This window comes from Parambassis ranga, chromosome 16 (assembly GCF_900634625.1).
Source record: "Parambassis ranga chromosome 16, fParRan2.1, whole genome shotgun sequence".
NCBI classification, from domain to species: Eukaryota; Metazoa; Chordata; class Actinopteri; family Ambassidae; genus Parambassis; species Parambassis ranga.
In genome coordinates this window covers 11,568,076-11,591,228 of record NC_041036.1, presented here as the reverse complement: position 1 = coordinate 11,591,228, position 23,153 = coordinate 11,568,076, and the positions used below count along the sequence as shown (strand labels likewise).

The 23,153-nt window shown below is 40.0% G+C and overlaps 1 protein-coding gene across 1 annotated transcript in view; it reads right to left on the bottom strand.

The window, feature by feature from the left end:
• col14a1a (collagen, type XIV, alpha 1a) overlaps window positions 1-23,153 on the bottom strand; it is a 102,491-nt gene that overhangs the window by 50,433 nt on the left and 28,905 nt on the right. Inside the window, exons 12-27 of the mRNA XM_028424636.1 lie at window positions 22,825-22,970; window positions 22,565-22,694; window positions 22,334-22,473; window positions 21,130-21,256; window positions 20,072-20,211; window positions 18,005-18,137; window positions 17,596-17,631; window positions 16,426-16,568; window positions 14,320-14,452; window positions 13,272-13,394; window positions 12,104-12,253; window positions 9,371-9,487; window positions 6,637-6,783; window positions 5,391-5,465; window positions 3,949-4,088; window positions 1,258-1,381 (exon numbers count right to left, since the gene is read on the bottom strand). Coding sequence (XP_028280437.1) covers window positions 1,258-1,381; window positions 3,949-4,088; window positions 5,391-5,465; window positions 6,637-6,783; window positions 9,371-9,487; window positions 12,104-12,253; window positions 13,272-13,394; window positions 14,320-14,452; window positions 16,426-16,568; window positions 17,596-17,631; window positions 18,005-18,137; window positions 20,072-20,211; window positions 21,130-21,256; window positions 22,334-22,473; window positions 22,565-22,694; window positions 22,825-22,970 — 2,004 coding nt within the window. The remainder of the gene's footprint in view (window positions 1-1,257; window positions 1,382-3,948; window positions 4,089-5,390; window positions 5,466-6,636; window positions 6,784-9,370; window positions 9,488-12,103; window positions 12,254-13,271; window positions 13,395-14,319; window positions 14,453-16,425; window positions 16,569-17,595; window positions 17,632-18,004; window positions 18,138-20,071; window positions 20,212-21,129; window positions 21,257-22,333; window positions 22,474-22,564; window positions 22,695-22,824; window positions 22,971-23,153) is intronic.

The following is a 23,153-nucleotide window of genomic DNA, read 5'->3' as shown; positions in this document are numbered from 1 at the left end:
AGACAGAGAAATTGTGAGGCTGCAAGCATTAGCCTAACCTTGTGAGAGCTGGCTGACTCCTACCTCCAGCGTGTGGGGAAGATGAAATTTCATGGTTTATTTTCTGCTCTGCCACATGAACACACACTGTATACATATACTGCCCTGTCAGCTGAAACACCATTCCACCTGTGTTAAAACAGTGGATGTGGGTTAAAAAATGTCCTGAGGGAAATGAACAGAAGGATGGACACAAGAAAAATGATTATTACAGAGGAAGAACAAGGTTATAGAAAAACGGGGGACATGAGAAGATAAAAAAATTGGAATAAAAAAAATCAAAGTAAAAGTAAAATGAGTGGTGAGGAAGAAGAGGATTGGCAAAGAAGCAGAGGAGATGAAGGAGGGCGAAGAAGAATGGATTGATGGTATATGTTTAAAGATGATAGGGGAGCAGATTGGAATAGCTCAAGGGCACAATTACTCTGTGCAGACACTGAGCCATGACCCTGCCTTCAGGAGGGAGAGAAAGTACTCTAAGCAACCAGCATTACCTGTGAAATCACATAACACACAGCGTTAATGACATTCACCTTGTGTGCGCTGACAGCTCCACACTTCCACTAGAGTTTTACAAGACATTCACAACCCAAGGAGCTTATTATGGATACTGACCCTGGATTATATGCTGTACTCTCTGACAGCACCAACAGGTGTCATAAAGCAGATGAGAAGTGCCATTTTCTAGAATTTGTAGCTGTTCTGGAACTTAGGACCACATCACATCCTTCTCGGTGGTAGAAGAGTTTTCTCTTTTTTCATAGTTTAGCTGCTGGTGATGCATGCAGATAATCGACAATTTCAGGTGGGCTTCATGGCAGTATTCCAACTCAGTTAAAAATAACTCAGAATAGAAACGGCACAACAGTGCAGGCTGCTACCCTGTCTTCCCTGCCATTAACACACACACACACACCCATCCTCATGTGACCTGGCTGTCAACGTGAAGTCACAGAACAGCAGAGAAACAGTGCTGCTGCCTTGGTCTGTGCTTAAATCATAGGTCATCTGCAGCTTGTATTATAAGAGTTTGTTGACTTTTTTGTCCTTTTTGTCCTAATATAATTAGTTTATTTATTTGGTTTATCACTACTTCCACTTCCAATGTGCAGTCTTTATTTTAACACCATTCACCATCCAGGTAAATTTAGACTGAATCAAAAAAATAAAAAAAAAAAAATTATACTGCAAAAATCCTGTTAAATACACCATTCTAACCTGTTTTGGTGTTTCCTCCCTTGTATCTGATCATCTGAATAGCATCCAGCAGTGCTTCCTTGTTGCCATGGGAGCTCAGCTGGAACTCAGTCCGAGCATCGTCACTGAACTGAGCAATGGCCACCTGGAGAGAGACGATAAAAAACAAAAAAGTTAAAGCGTATGTCAAATTAAATTAAAGTGGATCTCACATTCTCCTGAAATATTCTGGTTTTAAACGTACTTTCAGAAATAGTCTAGTATTCTATTCTACAAATTACTCTCGCAAAGTGTTTCTATATTTGTGTGCACAGGTTTGTTTGAGCATCCTCCAAAATAAGAGGCAAGCAGCCAAATTACTCCAAGCAGCTTACATGGTGTTATTTGAATGCTATGAAGGCAAAGTGGTCCAACAGTAATATACAGCTCATTATCACCAACAATTTATTCTGAACAGCAACAACCGTATCAAAACAGATGCTGCTTTTGTTCACTGAAAGAAATTCTGTAATTATACAAATTGGGTTTGAATAAAGAGCACATTGTACAGATGGGTTCAACTATACGTGATGCACACAAAAAAACCAGAACAATGTGTGATGCTAATGATGATCCACAGAAAACTCTCTACAATTGTTGTAGAGTCCCCCACAAAAAAAACACTCTAAACGTAATGAACTGAAATCAAGTTTGAAATCAAGTGACTACCTCCAAGGCTGAGAAGTAACAGAAAGTCCTGAAATTGCAGTTCCTTAAGTAGCCACTAGAGGCCGGCTTCAAATTCAAGTCAATCCCCACAGGCCTGCATGTTTACAGTCTAGTATAAAAACACTGTTTTTATCTGCTGATCGGTCCCTGATGTCTTTATATAACTCACCTGTTTACATTTTATTTTTAACTTTATCTTGTTGTGGCTGTCCATAAAGAGACTGGGCTGGGAGAGCACCTTCTGCACCTGTCACTACTTGTAGCCTTAATATTTTTTAATGAGCGTTTGAAAAAACGTCCATATTGTCAAAGGACATATTACAGACTTATTTTATGTAAGCCTAGAAAATATATATGTATGTCCCAAATCTCAAATGGGAACTATAGTCAATTTAATTGCCTTGCTGTAAGAGGAGCGAACAACTATCATTACCTCCAGACTGCTAATGGTGCTGTTGTTGGCTCAGGTCAGCCTACATTTACCAGCCAACTCTGTCTTTACAGCACAGCCAACTTTCTCACATTACAGCCAGTGTTTTGCTGTTGGTCTCCTCCTGCCAGAGGGTTATGGGGCACAGTGAGGGTAACAAACTGCTTAGACATTACACAAATGAAACAAAAAGGGTTTAGCAAGCACCTCTACAGTGTGACAAATGAACCAGCTGAGGTCTGCTGACATTGTTGAGGCCATGCAGGAGAGAAGCACGAATAAATCAGATCACAGTGACAATACAAATCCGATGCCCCGAGTTTAGAGTCTGGCATTACTATTGATGAACCTGATAAATGAGAAACAGGCAGAGGAGATGGTAATATTCACTGCAGTAAAAATGTTCAAAGTGTTGCTCGTGGTGGAGTCAAGCTGATAGTATATTAGAAATTGTTTGAACTACTTGAGGTTTATTTCAGTTTTAAATGCAGCTAGGCTTAACTTATTAAAACCAACAGCCCTGCCAGAAAAGTAATGTTTTCTGGCACAAAACACAGCAGCAGCAAATGAGCAGAGTTAATCAAATCCTGCTCAGCAACAAAAAGTCCTCCTAGAAAGTCAGTATTAAATCACAGGGGGGTTTCAAAGTTCCTCCTCACTTTACTGAAGGTACAAAAAATCCCGCTGGTTTCTCCGGGGACTGCTAAAGGGAAATGGGTGAAGAACTGCTTCAAAGTATTCTATCAATTAATGCAAACATCAGCACTTTTCTCAAACGATAGATGAGACGCAAGCACATCAAGAATCCAAGGTTCATTATATGGGTCTGTTGCATCCAAGAAAGGAAAATGAAACCAATACAGACACAGATATGAACTTACTTCATGTTAATTCCTCTTAAATGTTATGAAAATATGGCTGAATGGGTAAAAAGGTTTGCAGTCAATGAAGGATGCTGGACAGGATGGAGGATGCGCAACAATGGACAGTAGGACATTTGTTAATTTGACCACTGGTAAAAAAAAAAAATATGACTGGAAAGCAAGCATTAACCCTACTTATCCTGCAGAGTTTGTAGGGATTAACATACTCGCAACACACTACATTTGCTTTTGTGAAAAGGATTTTTTTACCCACAAATTACACTAAGATGTGTAATTTCTTCACTCCATCATTATTATGGTTTTCATTGTGGCTTCTGCTGGCCAGCTCCCCAGCATCTGCTCTACGTTACATTTCCCATGAGTACGCATTTTTCAGGAGAAAAATGAAAACAAAGGGGATAAATTACAAAGAGAGAGAAAAAATTAAAAGCCTTAGGCACGTTTGTATTTCTGTTGGTTAACTTATGATACTGTATGGACTGGCAGCGCAGTCATTTTCACTAGATACAGACGTTTAGACTAGACAGGAGAACCACTAGCAGTCATAAATGTGAATACCAGCACACTAGGGAGGCTCGCTGTAACATTAGTCAGAGTGAGGCGGTCAAGACTGCATAACGTATTCATTTAGATATCTTCTATAGATTCAGAACAAAGACGGGTAGGGAAGGGTAGGGTGTGTGGTCTGACCTGTGTGCCATCTGGTCCAATCAGATCCAGTGATCCCATGGTGCTATAGAGAAAACGTGTGATCTTCATGAAGTTGTCATCTCCGATGGACCAGGAGCCGTCGACCAGGAACACCAGGTCGGCCTTGGCCTCCTTACACACTGGACAGACACAGAGGTGAGACGGAGACAGGTTTAACCAGAACATCTTTTTGTCTCTGCATTTAAAAAAAGTAATTTCACACAGAATGAATGTCAGCAGAGGACGAAGCATAAGCAGAATGTTAACTGGCCGCCTAATATATTCAGACTGAGTAAATATGCAAAGTATAAGGCACAGCAAATATACATCTGCTGGGAAAGGGTAAATATGCAAAGACTGGGTCTTCAGAGCAATCTGTGAGCTGTGGAGTTCAGAAGATTAAAGGTACAGTGCGCACACATCAGAATGTGTTTGTGTGTTTTGCTTCAGTTTTATTGTTCTCAGGTTTCTCAATGGCTCCCAGAAGCCTTGTCGTTACAGTCATAAAGTTATTTTGTGGTATTAACAAGTTTTCATGTCTCCAGCAAATTCCAAACCTTGTTTATGAGCATGTCCGCTTCCATAAAATGCTGAACCTGAGGAATGATTGTATTTCTAAATTTAACAGACGAGAAGAGGAGAGGAGATATAATGGACAATTTCATGCTTCCTGTGTTGCTGTCTAAACACTTTCTACAAATTGTGTCCATCCTCTTGTAGAAACACGTTTAACACTATATACAACATGCAGTAATATTCACTTCCTGTCTTCAGCCACATTTCTGCCTGTTTCTCTGACCATCACTTCCTTTAATTCTCATCCTTTTGTTTGTCTGTCTTTCTCAAACTTACAGAAAAACAAACTTTACTTCCCTGTCCTGAGTAAAGGTTGCCTGTCATTGCAGATGGAGGCGCCGCTCTGACAAAGGTCAGAAACTTAGACAGAAATGCTTACAGACGGGCTCAGCAGGTGTGTCTGTGTGGACCAAGGCGACCTTTTACCTGAGCCCAGCAGACAGAAACAGAGAAGGAGGAGGAGGAGGAGGTGGAGAGTCAGACTGTAAACTTACACCCCTTTGTTCCTGATCTTTCCAGGCTTGTCGATCAATTTGGAAAACATTTTACCCATCATATCTCATGAGTCATTTACTGTTGCAGGTAGGGTTGAATTTGTCTGGTAAGCTCTGTGTCATATTATTTAGCAAAGATGTTAAGCTTAACTGACTCTCTCTGATTTTATGGTACCAAACCATATTGGAGCCATACAGCTTGCTAAGTGGTATGAAAGGTGTTCGCTTTGCTGTGTATAGTTTACCTGCAGCAACTAAAGGAATGTTTTGGTGTTCAAAGAAATATAATTTCTGCCTTTTTTCCACTCATTTTTTAACTCAAAACGCTAAAACTGGTGTCACTGTTATCTTACGGATAAGCTTCTTATTTACCTTCTTTAGCAGGTGGGATGGTGGGTGGGGGCTCTGTGGTAGGTGGTTCAGTCGGAGCCTGAGTGGGTGTTGGCACTACAGACACACACAGACAGACAGGAGACAAACGACAAGGTCATCAGTCATGGTGATGAGAAGTGTGATCAGTGCGTCTATCTGCATCTCACAATTCCACCCACTTATGCACACAGTAAACACAAACTGAGAAACAGTAGTTTAATTCCATTCAGCTGAAAGTTTCCTAATCCTAATCCAACATGAGTGATGGACCTTCACAGAAGGAAATCTATTGCAAACTGTACTTAGAGCACATCAGCAATCCAGCTGCTGTTTGACGTTATCGTATTATGTTTATTGTAAATCTCCTTTTCCTACCATCTTTGGGTTGGGGACAGGAAAAGTAATACTCTCACTTTTTATTCTAGTGTCTGAACAGAAGCTGTTTCTAAGCGTCACAAACAGCCACAGGTGAAGGCATGCTTCACTGACAAAACAATTACTTTGCAGGAAGTTCTGTCAAACAAGAACACAGCAAGTATTAATCATCTCAAGGAGCGATACATACTTCATATAAATAGATCATCTCAACAAATATTTGTTCAGCCCCCACACAGTAACACTGTGACGACATGAGACAATCAGACACTGGCTTTAAACTTTAAAATTGGACTTGGTGTGAGACCCAGCTACAAATAAAACTTCTGTTTACATGTGTAATATTATGAAGTATTGTATTTAATACTTTCACTATATGTGAAAGGGATTCTGGCTACAGTTGTTGAATTTCACAACCTGCTATCTGCTATGGTGGGTGTGTGTGTGTGTGTGTGTGTGTGTGTGTGTGTCTATCTATAACCCTGCTTGTGAGGTGAGTCCTCCTGGACCCGGAGCTGTGCGGTTCACCTCAGCTCATCAGCTGACCAATGAACTGCAACAGCAGAATCTATCTTGTCAGACAGACAGAGACCAACCACAGTTAAGAAAGCTAGCAGCAGAAGAGAAAGTTGCAGAGGTGAGACAGATGTGTGGCAGAAGGTGACTACAGGGGGGACAGATGGAGAAAGAGACATAAAAGGCAACTGGAAGGATTAATTTAGGAAAATGGGGTGTGCAGCAAAATGATAAGGGAGGAAGAAATTTGTAAAAAAAACAGCTCAGAGTTTGAGTCACCAACTGTATGTCACCTCATTTAAAATAGGTTTTAAAGGACAGTCCTGCATGTATACATAGTGGGATAGTGACATACACGTCATGTCAGTGACTGAGACAGAAGGCCCCTCCATTTCCTGTATTTGCGTGTGAACGGTGATCTGGTATTGGCTGCTGGGGGTGAGGTCATAGAAGCACTGCCGAGAAGCTCCGCCTCCCACGGTCACTTCCTGTCTCTGACCATCTGCAAGCAAACAAAAAAACCAAGAAAGACTTGTTTAAATGAACAAAGCAGTGTTTTATTTTTCAGCCATGTTCCTCACTGTATTCAGTCCTGGCAAAGAGCTACAGACAGACTGCAGGTTTGTGGGCTGTGACTCGTGCAGTTTCATGTTTTGCTGACTTTATTTAATCTAAAGTTTTCTAACAAAATCAATTGTAATACATCAAAGCCATTCAGTCTCTGACACATCTACCAGCACTGAATGTAACATGATGAAATCATTCAAAAAAACAAAAACACACACACAATAAAAACACGTCTTTTTATCTCCTGAAAAATAAAATGAACATTATTGATTTCTTTCATCTTCTCCTGAGAATTTCCTCTGGATTGCAGACTGCAAACATTTTTAATTTGGCATTTATTTTGAAAAGCAGTGGAAGGACGGGATCACAGACAGGAGAAAAAGAAACGACAGCTTTTTAGGTTGGCAGCCATATACAGACAAACTGGAAACTGGAAGCTCACACATATACAGTACACACTCTAATAGCTGCCATTTGTCAGTTTCATTAGTCTAATTCTATTTCCTAATGTGTCTCTCATCTCGGAGAGTGACAAATTAGCTCGTCCTCAGCACAGGAAACAGCCATAGATAATAAAGTTTAGGGAAACAGCTGTCACTGAGACTCTGCACTTTTCCATCTGAGAAGGTGTTTAAGCAGCTGGCTGGCTCTGTGTGGATTAAAGCAAATCTCTAAAGTTTGAACATCCAGCCACTGCTCTGACAGGAGAGAGGGAGAGAGAGAGAGGGAGGGACCGAGATAAACAGCGAACAACATATGAAAGATGGAGAGAAATCTTCTTTTGTTTAATAAGGCAATAAAAAATGTAAACACATCACTTGCTGCATGTTTCTTCATGTCTACATTTATCAGCCAACACTCTAGCTTTCCACTTATTTTAATGAACACTTACCTCCAACCATCTACTGGAGCTCTGTGAGGAAAACCCATTTTATGGCAGAGATAACATTTGATGTCGCTTTTATGTTAATAGGAGCTGCATTCAGTTTAGGTGCAGTGCTGCATTAATGCTGCCTCACAGAGAGGTAACAGGGTCAGAGTTAACACAGTTAATGTTATTAGTCACACCGGTGTTTCTTTCTGTGGTGTGACAACCCAACCTTTACAAATCCCACCAATACATCCATGAAATGGGATAAAAGAAATCATATCTGTGGGCCTTTGTCAAAATGTTAGTGGATACACAAATGATTCTGTTTCAAGTTTATTATATTTTTATATTTAATACTGAAATGAGTCACTAGAGGGATATATTCACTCTCTTTGTATCATTGTTGATGACGAATCCTATAATCTGTCCTCACAATGGTCAAAGTTTGAAGGTTCTATCTAAAGAGTTTGACATTTTTTGGGACTATCATGACCAAATATACGTACAATAACTGACCATGTATTAAATCTGCTGTTTGGATTCTGGTGAGGCCTGAGCACACACAACCTGCTGGCTAAAATGAACTTTGAACTAAAATGTTTAAACCATAAACACCCAGAGTGAGCAGAGACGGAGGCTTAAACTGCACCATGACGGTAAATAAAGCCATGCTGGAGATAAGTAAGAATCCACACAACATTAGCTGGCTGTGTAAAGAACAGACAGCAAACACTGACAAATAACTTCACTCCTGTCACTTTACTGTAGCTTTTATATGATCTGTGCTGCAGAACCAGTAGCACACTGAGGACTATTAAAGAATAACACACACCTTCAAACTGCACAAGTGTTTTCTCTTTTCTTTTTGTATCAGGAGACATACAAACATCTTAATTAACGCCATTTTTGATCTCATTAAGTCATATTTTGCCATTTAATTTCATTATCTTCTGTAATTCTTTGGCCTATCCTTGTCTCTTTTTCCCCCCTTTAACCTTCTCTAAAGGTCACACTCTGTATCTTTATTCATTTTATTTCCTGACGTGATGACATGTACAATTCTCAAGGCGGTTTCCTCCCACGTCGTTTATTGTGCATATCATATCTCCCTTCCTGTCTGCAGGTAGATTTATGAATATGCTGAAGCTGCTGCCATGTGAGAATGTCAGAAATATGTAACACTTATTTCCTCAGAGGCTCATATCCATATGAATCCAAAAAGAATGTGAAAGGTAACCATCGCATATGTAAGAAAGCTCTAAGCTGCCTGGACGTTAGTTAATAATAACCCTTGGAGACATTTTCACCATTTCACACAAAGTATAAATCTACCAGGAAACATGGAGTCTAAATCCAGACACCAAATATCACAACTCTAGTAAAGCCTTTGATTTACCCCCTGAATTGTATTCCAGTCACTTATCTGGCAAACGTCTTGTTTCTCCCAATGTGGAACATGTTAGGAAGACGGAGTGTGCACACAGGATGACTACTGCTCGAATCACTCCAGTGTGTATCCACCATTAATTTAGCAAGGTGATGAATTTACACTTAATCAAACTCAGAACAGACACAGCAATGCAGGTAAATAAAAAACATGCAAATATTAAAAAGGACAAAGCATGTGCATGTATAAACATACTGTACTTACTTAGTGTAGACTGTATGGAGACTCTGTATAATGTGGCACTTAGCAGAGGCTGCCATTGAACACACAGGCTGTCAGGACGCACCTGGTAGGTTGACAAGCCAGAGACACCGAGGAACACTGAAAAGAGACAAATGACAGAAAATCAGCTTAACATCTACTGTTTTTATCCCTGAGAAGGAACATTTATACGCCGCAAATAAGTGTTTGCGGTTACTGTATCAGCTTCTCTGTGGGAATCACCAAACAACCTGAGATTTTTCGTTTACAACTTTGGCACAGATCTCTCATCACACAATTTTACTGATAGATGTTAATGTGCAACTATTTAATGCCATTGTATTTGCCTGGTGATCAAGGGGTATGATACATACACACACACACATGTTGCATTATGTGTCTGTAAGCATGTAGTGTGGTCTTTTGTTGTATGTAAATCCAAGGATCAGTTATTCTGCTGCCACATGGTAATTTACAATGCAACTCCCATATCTATACTGAAGGCCCTTCTTATGTATTCAGTTTGGTTGAACAAATCCTATGGTAACAAAATTAGTCAGGTCTGATGAGTGGAAAACAGTGAGGCACCGTGCAGCAAAATGCAAAACACCACGAGCAATTTAAATAGCTAAAGCTTGTTTGGTAGTGAGATTTCAATGTACCAGGCAGCAAACGTCCCAGGAGCCACACTCTGTTTTCTTCTTCCTCTCTCTCTCTCTTGTTCTTTCCCCCCTTGTTACCAGAATTTGCTGATGATATAAAACAAACTTGGCTCTTGTGCCAGTTAAATTGATATTTTATGCTGGGTACCATATGGCTGGTGCCTTATTTTAAATACTAGTGAATAATGCATGTGACAGGCAGTCAGTTCTCTCAATAATATGCAAAAGTGTGGACAAAATTTACTCAGATATACATAGACATGCAACAGTCTCACATTCATGTGAACACATGAATTTAGACACACAGTATTTAGTACTGATGCACATATGGCTGCTTATCAGCAGTCAGTGCTGATTCCTCCTGTTGAGCTTCATGTAGTCTTCTCACAGAGGAGTATTCTATCTTTGTTTTTCTTACTTTCCTAAACTACAAATCGCACAACAGTTTGCACTCATTTGAATTTTTACAACTTTGCAAAAAGGCTACAAAGTTATGAGGCTGGATTGAATCCCGCAGTAGTTCTGCAGAAGACTATATTTTTATTCTAAAACTAAAACATTCCAGCATAAAACTTAATTTGAAGGGAAACAGTTTAATTTCCTTCACTGATCCTCCAGGTATCAATAATTAGCTTTTTAGTCTACATGTTAGTGTGTGTAATTTATTGGTGTAAACATGCCAGTTGGTTCCCATGATAAGGACCGCAATGTATGCTGTGCATCCAGGGAAATAAGTCACTGTATCCACCTTATTAGAATGACAAATGAGTGAAGCGCAGCTGCAATAAATCAGTTCCTTCAGCGTGGAGTAAAAATATGGACGTTGAATTTAACTAAGCTCTGTGTAACATGGAAGAATCTGATACATCTGAAAATGTATCACAGCGCTGGGAATTGACTGCATCTGCTGGAGATAACGTGTGCAGCGGAATATTTAGCAATGAGCCATTGTCTGAATCCCCTGCCAGCAGTACAGACAAACAATGCTGTACATATACAGTGCAAATCTATATGAATAAACAAAACAGGGAAAACATGAATCTGAGGAGATAAAATCGTAAGAATATACATGTGATAAATTCTCCACCCTTGTTAAGTTTGGTGGCAGAGTGTGAGGTTTAAATATGGAAGGTTGTTACGTACTGATTGCCTCACATTTTATCTTTCCCTTATTATGAAAGCATCTTTCATTGCAAGAGTTTTATAGAGACAGAAGAGCATGAGGGAGTTGTAACTCATCCTGCCGCACTATGATTAAAGAATGGATGAAAGATGGCACATCACTGCAGCAGAAATTAATAATAAAAAACAGGAGCATTCCTCTTTATTTGCAGATGATGTGCCAATCAGTTTATTACTTGATATCTTTACATTTAGCTTCAAAGTCAAGGGAAAGAGCTCTCTCTAAAGAAAGGTGAAAATGTCTTTTTTCCCCTCTCTGTGTGTATTAATGTGAAATTCATGAGCAATTAAAATCAGAGTATATTTGTATTTCCTCCACTATTTGGCGAGTCCCTTCTGGCCAATCATCCAGTAAGCCCAAAGGACAACAAGAGATTTTAAAGTTAGGGATGATGCAGCAGTTTCCTGAACACAACACAACACACACACTAACACAAACTCAAAGTCAGAAAACTAAAGGGACAACACAAATGTTTGGTGTTACCCACACTAAACTGAGGACTGTTTACAAAAAGAACCTATTGTTTTTCTGTCTCATAGTGCAGCATTAACACCCACATTAGTGTCTCACTGCCCCCACTGATGCCAAATCTATATGCAAAAGGGATTGTTCTCAGTGTCTGACAGGATAATATGAATATCCTTCTGTCTATCTGTCTGTTTGCAAAAGTCTCAAAGGAAATTAGAGCGTTATCAGCAGGCATGTCTTCTTCTTCTTCTGTGTCTGCTGCCTCCAAACCTTGAAACATTCACACTGTCCTTTAGACTGAAAACAGTACGACTAGAGCAAGCTGTCCTTTGAAGTCATGTTTACATTAAATCTAAACTTGTTTTTTTGAGGTTAACACAGTCTGAGTCAGACATCAGCGGTGTTCTTTGAATGTATACGTACATGTCTTGGCATTGACTAGCAGTGGTTGACTTTGCCCTGCAGGGTAGGAAGCCATCACTTGGACACTGTACTCTGTCCCACTCAGCAGGTTGAGCAGGAACATGGTGTTCACATCTTCACCCACTGTGGTCTCCAAAACTGGACCCTGATCTGAGAGACACACACAAGCAGAAGAAGAAAAGAAAAGGGTGAGTTATATATATATATATATATATATATATATATATATATATATATATATATATATATGATATACTTCTTATATACATACATTTTCTAAACAAGTGCTGCATGGTTCCTTACAAAATAACAACCCTACATACATATATATTAAATAGCTAAATTAAAAATGAAACAAAAACATTAAAAGAAGACAAATAAAAACAGATAAAAAGGAGGAGTAGCAATTATCCTTACAACACACACCACCCACAGGAACACTGTTTAATAGGAAATAGGTATCGAGTATCTGTGTACATCACACTGAGAGGGATTCTGCTTTCATTGTAGGTTTATTGTAGCAGTATATCTGTGTGTGTGTGTGCAGGTATTTGCACACACAGCCAGTTTTCTTTTCTTCTCACAGTGAAAACAGCAGCTTGGTCAGATTTATTTTAACTTAAATCCTAAGATCACATGAATGCAGCCTGTCTGTTTGAAGCTGGATCCTCAGAGACAGTAATTGTGTTTAAATGACTAAAAACAGACATGGAAACAATAAAGACTCGTCAAAAAGGCTGAAACAATCAGCACAAGAAGAGCAATAGAAGAGTGCAAATGGGCTTTTGATTAAAAATAAATGAGGAAGTGGAATGTATTATTTCAGTGCTGGATTGCTGACATTTTCCTTAAAGCCTTGAACTTCCTGTTAAGAAGTCACTATCAGCAAAGCCAAAACAGCCTGAGAGCAGTTTGTTTTTTTAGCCATTATGTCAGAGGTTTGTTTCCCATTACAAGAGGATTAAAATGTCTGGATGAGCCGGAGTCCCAGAGCATGCCAAACAGAACAATACTCCTGCTGGACTCCTGCTTTTGAGAGCATCCACATGTGTGTGTGTGTGTGTCTTTGTGTATCATACACATAAATAAAAAGAATGACATTTACAGGTCATCCCTAATCACTTCTTGATTATATGATCTCTTGGTGTGTTTGCGTGTGTGCATGTACCATAGACAGGCTGATAGACAATTTTGTAGCCGAGCGTAGGAGACTGAGGTGGGTCCCAGGTGACCCTGAAGCGGTCGTACCACTCCTCTGACACACGCAGGTTTCCAGGGGCCAAAAGGGGCACTGTCAAAATAAGACAACATCAGAGTCAGAGATTTATTAATGATTTTGCTTTTCAAACAAAAGAAGTCAAACTGATTAAATTAAATGTTGTCTAAGGGAGAGCAGGCATATCAGATTCATGACCGTCACCACAGGCATATAACAAAATAGCTGTAGACAATCTTAGTGGATGTATGTAGGCCTATGTAGGAAGAGATGGAGTATTTTTACGTGAAGCTGCTCAATGAACTGTTTCTACTCATCACCAACACTAACATTAAGCGATGCAGCTTTTGGGAATTGTGTTTTCACACGCTTATACTTTAATAGATTTGCAACAAACTGTGACAAGTCAGGAGCTGCTGGAGTTTTAGGATAGTAAATTCCCTTCAGGCTCTGATTTACAAGAATTTTCTTCATTCACAAACAATAAAAAAAATCATCACTCAGTGCACATCAAGTGTGCCCGGCCTCTAATTTATCATCACACCACTGTTCATGCTATTTGCATGATGGTGAACTAAAAGGAGTCTCATCTGAAAAGATGGCATATTTTTTCTGACATTTCATTTCTCTGAGCCGCGAGGAGACGATCACTGCTGCTCGTGAGAGGTAATCTGGAGAATAGTTGAGAAAATCAATTAGAGCTGAGCAAAATAATTTAATCGTCTCATTAATGGAAGGAGCTGCTGTAATTATGAGCAGCCTTCATTAAGACAATTAGCAGCGCATCAGTATTTGTCGTGGCTTTAATTTATATTCTCCTTCAGGAACATAAATGAACATGAAATTAATGTAATGCAAATGAACATTCTGCTCACTGCAGTAAAGCTCATTGTCAATAACTGTCAGTTCTCATCTCCTCCTTTTCGTAAAATGTGGTTTATAATTGTGTGTGTGTGTGTGTGTGTGTGTGTGTGTGTGTGTGTGTGTGTGTGTAGCTTACATGTGGAGCCTAAAGCAGTTACACTTATGCCATCTTGTCCATCTCTGTACACCGGTGTGACCGTCACCTTGTACTGAGTGTCCGAGTGTAAAGGCTCAAGCACTGTCCTCCTCTGACCACCAGGAACTAACACCTGAACACACACACACACACAGACACACACACAAAATAAATTCAGGGAACACTGAAGGAGTAGAGGGAATTTTAAAGCAGTGGTGAGTTCAGACAAACAGAGAGCTGGCATACAAATTGGGAACACACACACACCAGGCTACATCGTGCACAAACACACACACACACACACACACACAGAATCTGTATGGGGGACATTTGGAAGCAATGATGAAGGCAGAACAACAGAACCTGCATGAGGCTCTGTTCGCCTTAAGAAGTGATTTTAAGAATTCTGTTCACTTCAGCTTAGTCAATAAAATCAGTTGATGCCAAAAGGCGAGGCAGAGAGGAGCTGAGAAAAACCCATTACTGCCTGGTTCTCATTTATGAGTGTCGGCATCTGTTCTTTCTCTGCATGTTAGTCCTGTGTCAGAAAGTTCAGCATTTCAATTAAAAACTGTGACAAAGTTCATCATCATAATGTTGACGTGTTACACAAATGTTTCAAATCAATTAGAGGAGATGTTTGACATTAATTAATGACACTGGAAGCAGCAGCAGACAAAATGATCTCAAAGTTTGATCCTGGGGAGTGTTTTAAATAATTCTATAAGGATCAGACCTATTCAAGAAACCCAGCTCTCAGTCAGAGCTGACCTATTATCAGTATCCGGAGTCATTCTGGAAACGGTGTTACTAATTGGAGTATCAGACCTGAAAAAGATGATCAATAGATTTTAGACAACAACTAATTAAGGATGTGTAAAGCCGTTGTATCTTCCAGAAGGAGAATGTAGACAAAATGAACTCGAGTGGAGTTTTGTCAACTAACTAAAGACACAAATCTTTACCCTGAACCATTTAAACTTGTCTGATTTTCAGAGAGTCTCTTGCTAACGGCCAGCAATTAAAGTAAACCCCTTTCTGTTCTTTAATTTAAGAAATTTTTTACTAAACAAGAATATAATGTAAACAAGGGCGAGAGATTCGTCATTGTGCTAACAGCCCTGATCCCCAAGTCATCCCCTGTAAGGACAGGTAAACACATGCATTTGAAGGAGCTGTCCACTGTGACTGTGGTGCTGAAAACTTCCACACACACCCACATAAACAAACACATGAAGACACTATCGCCAATATCCATGCTGTCTCTTTTGCCCTCCATCTGTCTCTCACAAACATCCACGTCAAAACACGTCCCAAACTTTTAAGAGGAAGCCTGACCTGAAACCGCCCTTATCTATCAGCCGGCAGACAGGTTTAAGCCTCTCTCCCATTTTGTTTAGCTATTGTTTCTTTTTGCACATCTCTTTGTTTCTTTTGCTTTTTTCTCTGCTGCCCTCCATCTCCGCTCCCAGTGAGGTAAATGGCTGCTGAAAAGATAATGGAATGTCTTCTAGCTTGGCCTGGCCTCTCCATCTTCTATGCCTCTGACACCACATTGGGAAATTAAAACTGGGGGGAAGGGAAGGAGAGAGGAGGGGGGTGGAGAATGTAAGAAGAGGTGGCAAGATAGAAGACAGGAGGGAGGGAAGAACAGAGGGACAGAAAGAGAGGATGGAAAGGCCATGTGTGTGTGTGTACGTGTGTGTACATCAACGATCAGGGTCAGTACATGGCACTGAGCTCAAGGGCTCTTAGAAGAGAAAGCGGGATCAGGAAGGAGAGTCTGAGTGGACCGGGACTAAAAGTGTAATCAGTTTTCGGACTGTAGCAGATGACCCAGAGCTGACCGCTGTAGGACCATCTATTTGGCTGGAGGTGTGAAATAACACCCTCAACCTCTGAACACAACTTCAGTGTTGTCCATTCCATATAATCAATGTTCACAATTCACCCGGTAAGAAGTTTATGTGTGTCTAAATGTGTGTGTGTGTTACAGGCAGGTGTTTTAATAAAAAGTTTTGAAACGCTCCTTTATCCTTCTGTCAGTTTTTACTCATAAGTGACTTTACTTTATGATACTAACAGCTCATGGTGTAATCAACTCACCGTCTCCGCCTTGAGCCCACTCCTGAACCCGACGTAGGAGACCCTGTAGCTCTGCACGTTGGGGTCGTCCATCTCCCACGAGGACTCTAAGCTCTGGGTGGTCTCATCACTCAGCTGAAGGTTCCTCACAGCCTGACGCGCCACTATAAAACCACAGACAGAGGCGACATGGACTTTAAATTAATTCGTCAGAATCAAGTTTAAACTTGTTAGCTGGGTGATAATGTGAAGTTGCAGTCAACTCATGCATGGAGCACATTTCCTCAAGAACATTGCTAAGTGTTGTTGTTTGTTTTTTGTTTCATCAGTCTCAATAATGGCTCTAAACCAAAACAGACCAATCGGAATAGAAATCAGATGAGGGCTCCATGCATGATTTAGCCTGAAACTACAACCCCTGATTTTTAAAAGCTTGCTGGCCAGTTGCAATTTTCACAGGAGTTTTAAACAAAGCAGATGTGTTTTTAGGATGGTGAGTAAAGACTCAATGAGAAGTGCCGCTTTTTTTTAAAGTTTTTAATGCCACGAGTGGAGAGAATGCTCTCACTCAATTAGCTGCAGTCTGCTCACCATACAAAACACAATCCAGATGGTCTCCGGGTCGCCTCTGAGATAATGGAGTCTGAACTCCAGTCTCTGGTTGAAGCCAACATGGTGAACCAGACTTATAAAAACACAAAAGATTTTATAAACTTGTTTTACAAGGTGGGTCCTGCAAAAAAAACATCGTCAGTGTTTTAGCTTAGGATTTTTCAACACAAGCCCTCAGCGATTCAGGTTCTGCATCTAAATGAGCTAAAATGGCCAAAACTGTGCAGCAAGGACTTGGTAGAACTACGGCTGCACTTTGGCAACACGAGCACATGCTGGCAGCCAGTAGAGCCGTTCGCATTTAAATGGCAATAGGCTTTCTTGACAGATGCCTTGGCTTGAGTCATAATTAAAATTTGGCCTGTCTCTCTGCAAGGATAGTTTTTCAAAGAGAGGACCAAGTGAAATTAGCCTGCTGTCCACTGGACTGTAACACTCTTCAGGTTCAACCCTGCTAAATGTATAAAAATAAAAACAGCACAGCACAATTTGAAACCAACACTGTTGTGTCAAAGTCTGCAGAGTGGTATGGTTTCACTCCCGACGTTTTCACAGAAAGCCAATTTGGACACCTCTTACCTGCGGTTGTTGTAGCAATCGTTGTCGTTTTGGCCACTGGGGAAATACAGACAGCATAAATCAGGTAATTGGATACAAGCTCTTCTCAACATTTCTACATGTCAATAAGTAAAGCAATTAGACAGAAATACATAACAAATCATTGATGGTAAGATAGATTTTTTTTCTTCTGAGATAAGCTGAGACAAACAAATCAATGCACACGTGTTGATACCTTGACTCATAAGCTCTAATTTTGTGATTCTAAATGCACATGTGATTGTACCAATCTGTTGTAATAGGCTGGCAGGAGCACCTAAAGGGTTAGTCTGGTCACATGCTAATTTAAACACAGGGAGGGAATATATTGCTGGAAAATCTTTGTATTGATCAGACAAATCAAATATGATTTGAGCTATGTGTCACTTACATGTGGTCTCTATGACGGAGACGGTGTCACTCTCGGATTCATCTTTGAATATGGCCGTCAGCATCACTTCATACTCAGTAGAGGGAGTGAGTCCGGTCAGGATGTATCTGTTGTCACTTCCACTCAAGACCACCTACAGAAGAGAAACACAAATGTGAGTCTCATATTTCCAAAGTCTACGTGTCGTCCAACAATGTGCGCTCTTTTGTTTAAAAAGCTGTTTTTAACAGCTCATCTGAGCCACACCTGAAAAATGCATAAGCATTTTTAATGAAGGCCAGTCTGTCTTTATTATACCAGAGTGTTAGTGTCAGTGAAATATTAGGGTTGGGTATTTGTACTAGAATTAATACAAAAAACACATAAAAACATCTCAATAAGCATCTAATTTGTATTTGCAGAAGAAAATAAAGAGAAGATCCTGACAGTAAGTTAGGAGATGCAATAAAATTTTGGGCATTAATTTACACACTTTTAAGTACAACTCCAGACCTTTTGAAACCTGAGGTCGTCACTAAGTTTTAGTACAGAGAGCTGTTCAAAACATAAAATAACAAGTCGACTCAGTGCTCATAATTTCTCCGGTGAAAACAGCAGGGAGTGGTGGAGCGTATTTTAAGAAGCTGGTGTCCATGGAAACATACTTTTATTTTTACTTTGTATTACTTTGTTAAATTTACTATAAAAACAAAATAAAAATAGCCATCTAACAATGAGAATTTAAATCTAGAAACTGGATCAGCAGCATACAGAAATGTGGTCTCATCTGAATATACCAAACAATCACTATAATTTGTATTACACAGAGGCAATTCAGACCCTGAGGGAAACACAAAGAGGGCATCAAAAGTACAGCCTACTTCCACAGAGAGCCCCTCTGAAATTAGAATTTACTCTAAATGACTCAATAACCAGATTTTGTGCAGGACTAGGCACAGTTACATGCAAATGTTACCACCATGGCCAGTTGAGCTTTCCCTGGAGCAAGCACATCTTTAGTGAGTCATTGTTTCTGTTTTTTTTTCTTTCTTTTTTAATCCTTCCATATTCAACAGAATTGTTCAGCGATAGTCAAGCAGACTTTTTAAATTGAATTTTAATAAAGATTTATGCTGGACGATATTTCATTCTCACTGTCTCTTTGTTGCATTAATTCCCTCTCAGATATAACAATACAGAGCAGATCAGTGGAGAATGTCTGTGTGTGTGTGTGTGTGTGTGTGACTGTGAGAGTGTGTACACACGTATGTGCAGTATGTGGGTGAAAAACAGAGAAAAGCAGCATGTATCCCTTTCTCCAGGCTGGTGGTATTACAGCCCACCTCTCCAACTCCCCAGAGTGTTATTTTCAGCTCTGATGACTCTCAGCAAAACACACAAACACACACACACACTCACACACACTCTGAGGGCTCTATCGCTGCCTCCCAGCTGTCTCTAAACCCCCAGATCATGGTAATAAAACACCCAAGCTATTAATTTGTAGATTTATTCAGGCTTTATTTGTATTCAGCCATGCCAGGGGTTTTACCAGCTACCAGTGGTAGAGTTAAGCTTCAGTGTAATGTCGATAGAGATGAGCCTTTTTTTTATCTGGACCCGTGGAGTGCAGCCACTTCTTTCCTCTAGAAAATAATAAGTGGACTCCTGACTAAATGAAAAGCCCTGAACACATGCAGGGTATTTATCATCTCATATTATGATACATGTTGTTTGCATAATAACATGTCTGTGTGGTTTGCCGCTCACAGGGATGCCACAGATTCAGACGGGGTGTTTCATCTAAATATAATCTGTTCAGACACTCCTCACCAGGAAAACAACAGAAGCTGTCAAAATAAGAATACAGTTCAAACAGCTGGTATTTACATATACAGCTGCATCTGTGGGTACAAAAAGGGTGGAGAAGCTTGCTGCTGCTTAGTTTGCCTCATAAAATATGCTTAATAGGTTGAAACAGCCTGTTTTAAAGCAGATTATGATCTAAACTTAAAAGACAATGACATTATTTACATCAGTCACCAGTCACACAACTTGAAACACATTTATTCATTGGATTTTACTGACCTCTTTTGTGTTGCCACCGGAGAAGGTTGCCCATGAGAGTCTGTAAAGGGCGATGTCATTGGCTGAGTGATCCCAGCTGACCATAAAGCTGTCTGTGCTGACATCAGTGGAGCGCAGGTTCAGAGGACCAGGAACAGGAGCTACGGAACAGAGAGAAACTTTTTCTTGAAATAAGAATCACAATCATTAAAGTTACATTCTGTCATTTTTTTTATTATGACCACACTATAAGATTATGAAGGGGAGCACATCCAGCTGGTGACTTATACTGCCTAAGAGCCCTGTTGAATCTTCTCTGAGGTCCTTTTCTTCGTCTTCGTAGTCATATAATTCCTCCTTTTTTTTACTAAAATTTTCATTTTCAATTAATTTTTTTGTAATTTTACAACCACTATCTTGAGTAGAATTCTTACAAAACAGTTTACCCTCTGGGAATAATAAAATGATTCTGAAGCTGGGACAATTTAGTGCACAAGTTTAAACTGGCAGCTCAGCAGTTATCAATATTGTCCTATTTCTGTGTGAACACTCTCGAATGTTCCTGCCATTCGTTACTCCTCCCTCAGAAAGTTTATGCTAGGTCATAATACTTCCTTTCTTAAAGCTGGTTCACTGAACAAAGTTTGCCAGCAGATATATAAAAATCAACTCGAGCCTTTTGGAGTGAGAAGCTTAATAGCTGCTTGCCAGACGCACATTTCTTTGAGCTGACTCAGCGCTGGAACCCAACAGCTTGTTGCTTAAAGGGATATTCCTACAAATCAATATCTGTTAGTGTGACGGAACAGACACAGTGAAATGACCTTTTAATGTGACTGGGCTATTATGCTGAGGTGTAAATCAGATGGGCACTCTGCCAAAAGGACCAGCAAGGGTAATAAAATCCAACTCTCTTTGGCACAAAGAGAAAAATGCTTTACCTTCCAATGATATTGATACAACTATTTTCTAGAAATTGAGAGACAACGGCCCTCAGCAGAGAGTCAGAAATAAAATAACACCACAGCAGACCACAAAATGAACAAAAATTAATTAAATTAATTTCTGCTGTTTCTTACTGGTAGTGAAGCCATCAGTGAGCGGCTCTGATTGTCCCTTGCTGTACAAGGCAAAGATGGCCACTGAGTACTCCATTAGAGACGTTAGCTCACTGAGGTCATAAGAACTCACAGGACCAACCTCCACCTGCAGGACATAAACACATCACACACACACACACACATCAAAAGTGTGTAAATACACACGTAAAAGCTTTCATTTACAAGCAGACACAGTCTTCTGAATATGAGGATAAATCAGCATGATAACCATAATATTTTAAAAAGGACATTAAATTCTGTTCTTGATATCTGAGGTTTGTTTGTTGGTTCCCATCATTTGAAAAATGATGTAGAAGAGGACAATGATACAAGAGGAAAAAAAACGAGAAGAAGGAGAAACAGGATGAGGTAAAAGCAGAGTAACTAATAGCTACTACAGTTGAGCAAAATAATGCACAAGGAAATGGCTGAGACTGGTTTTTGCCTTTAATCCATGTTACTTCAATTGAATATTACTTGCATAGCATCTTAAAATAAAAAATAAAAGTCTTATGGTCCTTTGCAAAAAACCCAGAGCCTGACCCCCAAGCAAGCAATTAAGGCAGCAGTGACAAAGAAAAAACTCTCCTTTAACAGGAAGGAGCAAGAAAAAACCTTGAGAAGGTCCTGGCTCAGTAGCCCATGTCATGGTCCCCCAATAAGCGTATAGCAGTATTGCTGAGACGATAGCTAAGAACTAGTCGAGTCTGTTCTTGCTATGGCTTAAGCCAAATCCACACAATGTCTGTAGGTATAGATAGAAGCCCTGGCACTTTTGTTTTTGCTTAGATTAAAGCAAGGTGTTGTTTAAAGTTGAATCTTAAGTGGAGGTGGTGTCTGGCCCACAGTTACTGGTTCCATAGGAAAATCAGCAAACCTGCACTTTGCACATCAGAGAGTTCTATTGGGAATATACAGCACTAACATATAAATGGTAACATGTATTGATCAGAGCATTTGTTGCAAACAATAAAGACTCATTTGTTAGTCAACCTTCAGCTATAAAATATACACATTCTTAAATGTTTTCACAAGATATTATACTCAATAGTTATTTTGGTATGATGTCATGCTGAGTAGTACAATCCTCCTAATTCATTTTCTTCATTTTGTTGGACACAAACACTGTCAAATTAACGAAATCAGTTAAACACAGGGTCACACACAGCACACACATACACACCTCCTCTGTCACCAGTCCGTCACTCTTTACCCACATAATGCGGTAACCTTTAACTCCAGCGGGAGCAGGGTCCCAGCTGAGGTGGGCTGAGTTGTGAGTGATGTCAGAGAACTGAAGGTTGCCGGGAGGACTCAGTGGTACTGAAGGAGAAAAGAGAGGCGGAGACACAAGGCTTGAGTTTGTTTGGTACAAATCTGTTAATGTTAATGTCTGTCTAAATGCATAGCTCACATGTTGTTTCCTGGTTTGTAATGGGGTCACTGGCCTCTTCACCATACATAGCATAAACAGTGACAGTGTATTCAGTGTGAGAGTTTAACCCCTCCAGCTCCAGCTCTGTAACTGCATCTGAAACCTTGACCTGGAGACAAAAGGACACAGGAAAGGCACTTACATTCTGCTTTTCACTTGCAAGGTTTCACAACTTCAAACTAAAGCAGCAGGCGTCTGTTCTAAAGCACTAAATGTTCTGTTTTTCTGTCTTTCACTACCTCCTTCTCTTCCAAGTCTCCGTCATCAGAAAGAGGTGCATACAGCAGCATGTATCCAGAAACTCCCTCCACACTGTCCCATCTTGCTTTCATGGTGCTGTGAGTCATATCAAACAGCTGGAGGCCGGTCACTGTGGGAAGAGCCACTACACACAGAAAAAACAGACAGACACAGCGCATCCCCAAATACATTTTAGAAACCAAGACCTGCATAAACAGAGAGAATCTGCTTGTATTATCCCTGTCTTAGGCTTTCACAGCTGTTAAATGTTGTTGCTAACTTGTGTTTGTCAGATGCTGACTGAAGCTTTTGGCGTGCCGTTTTGTAT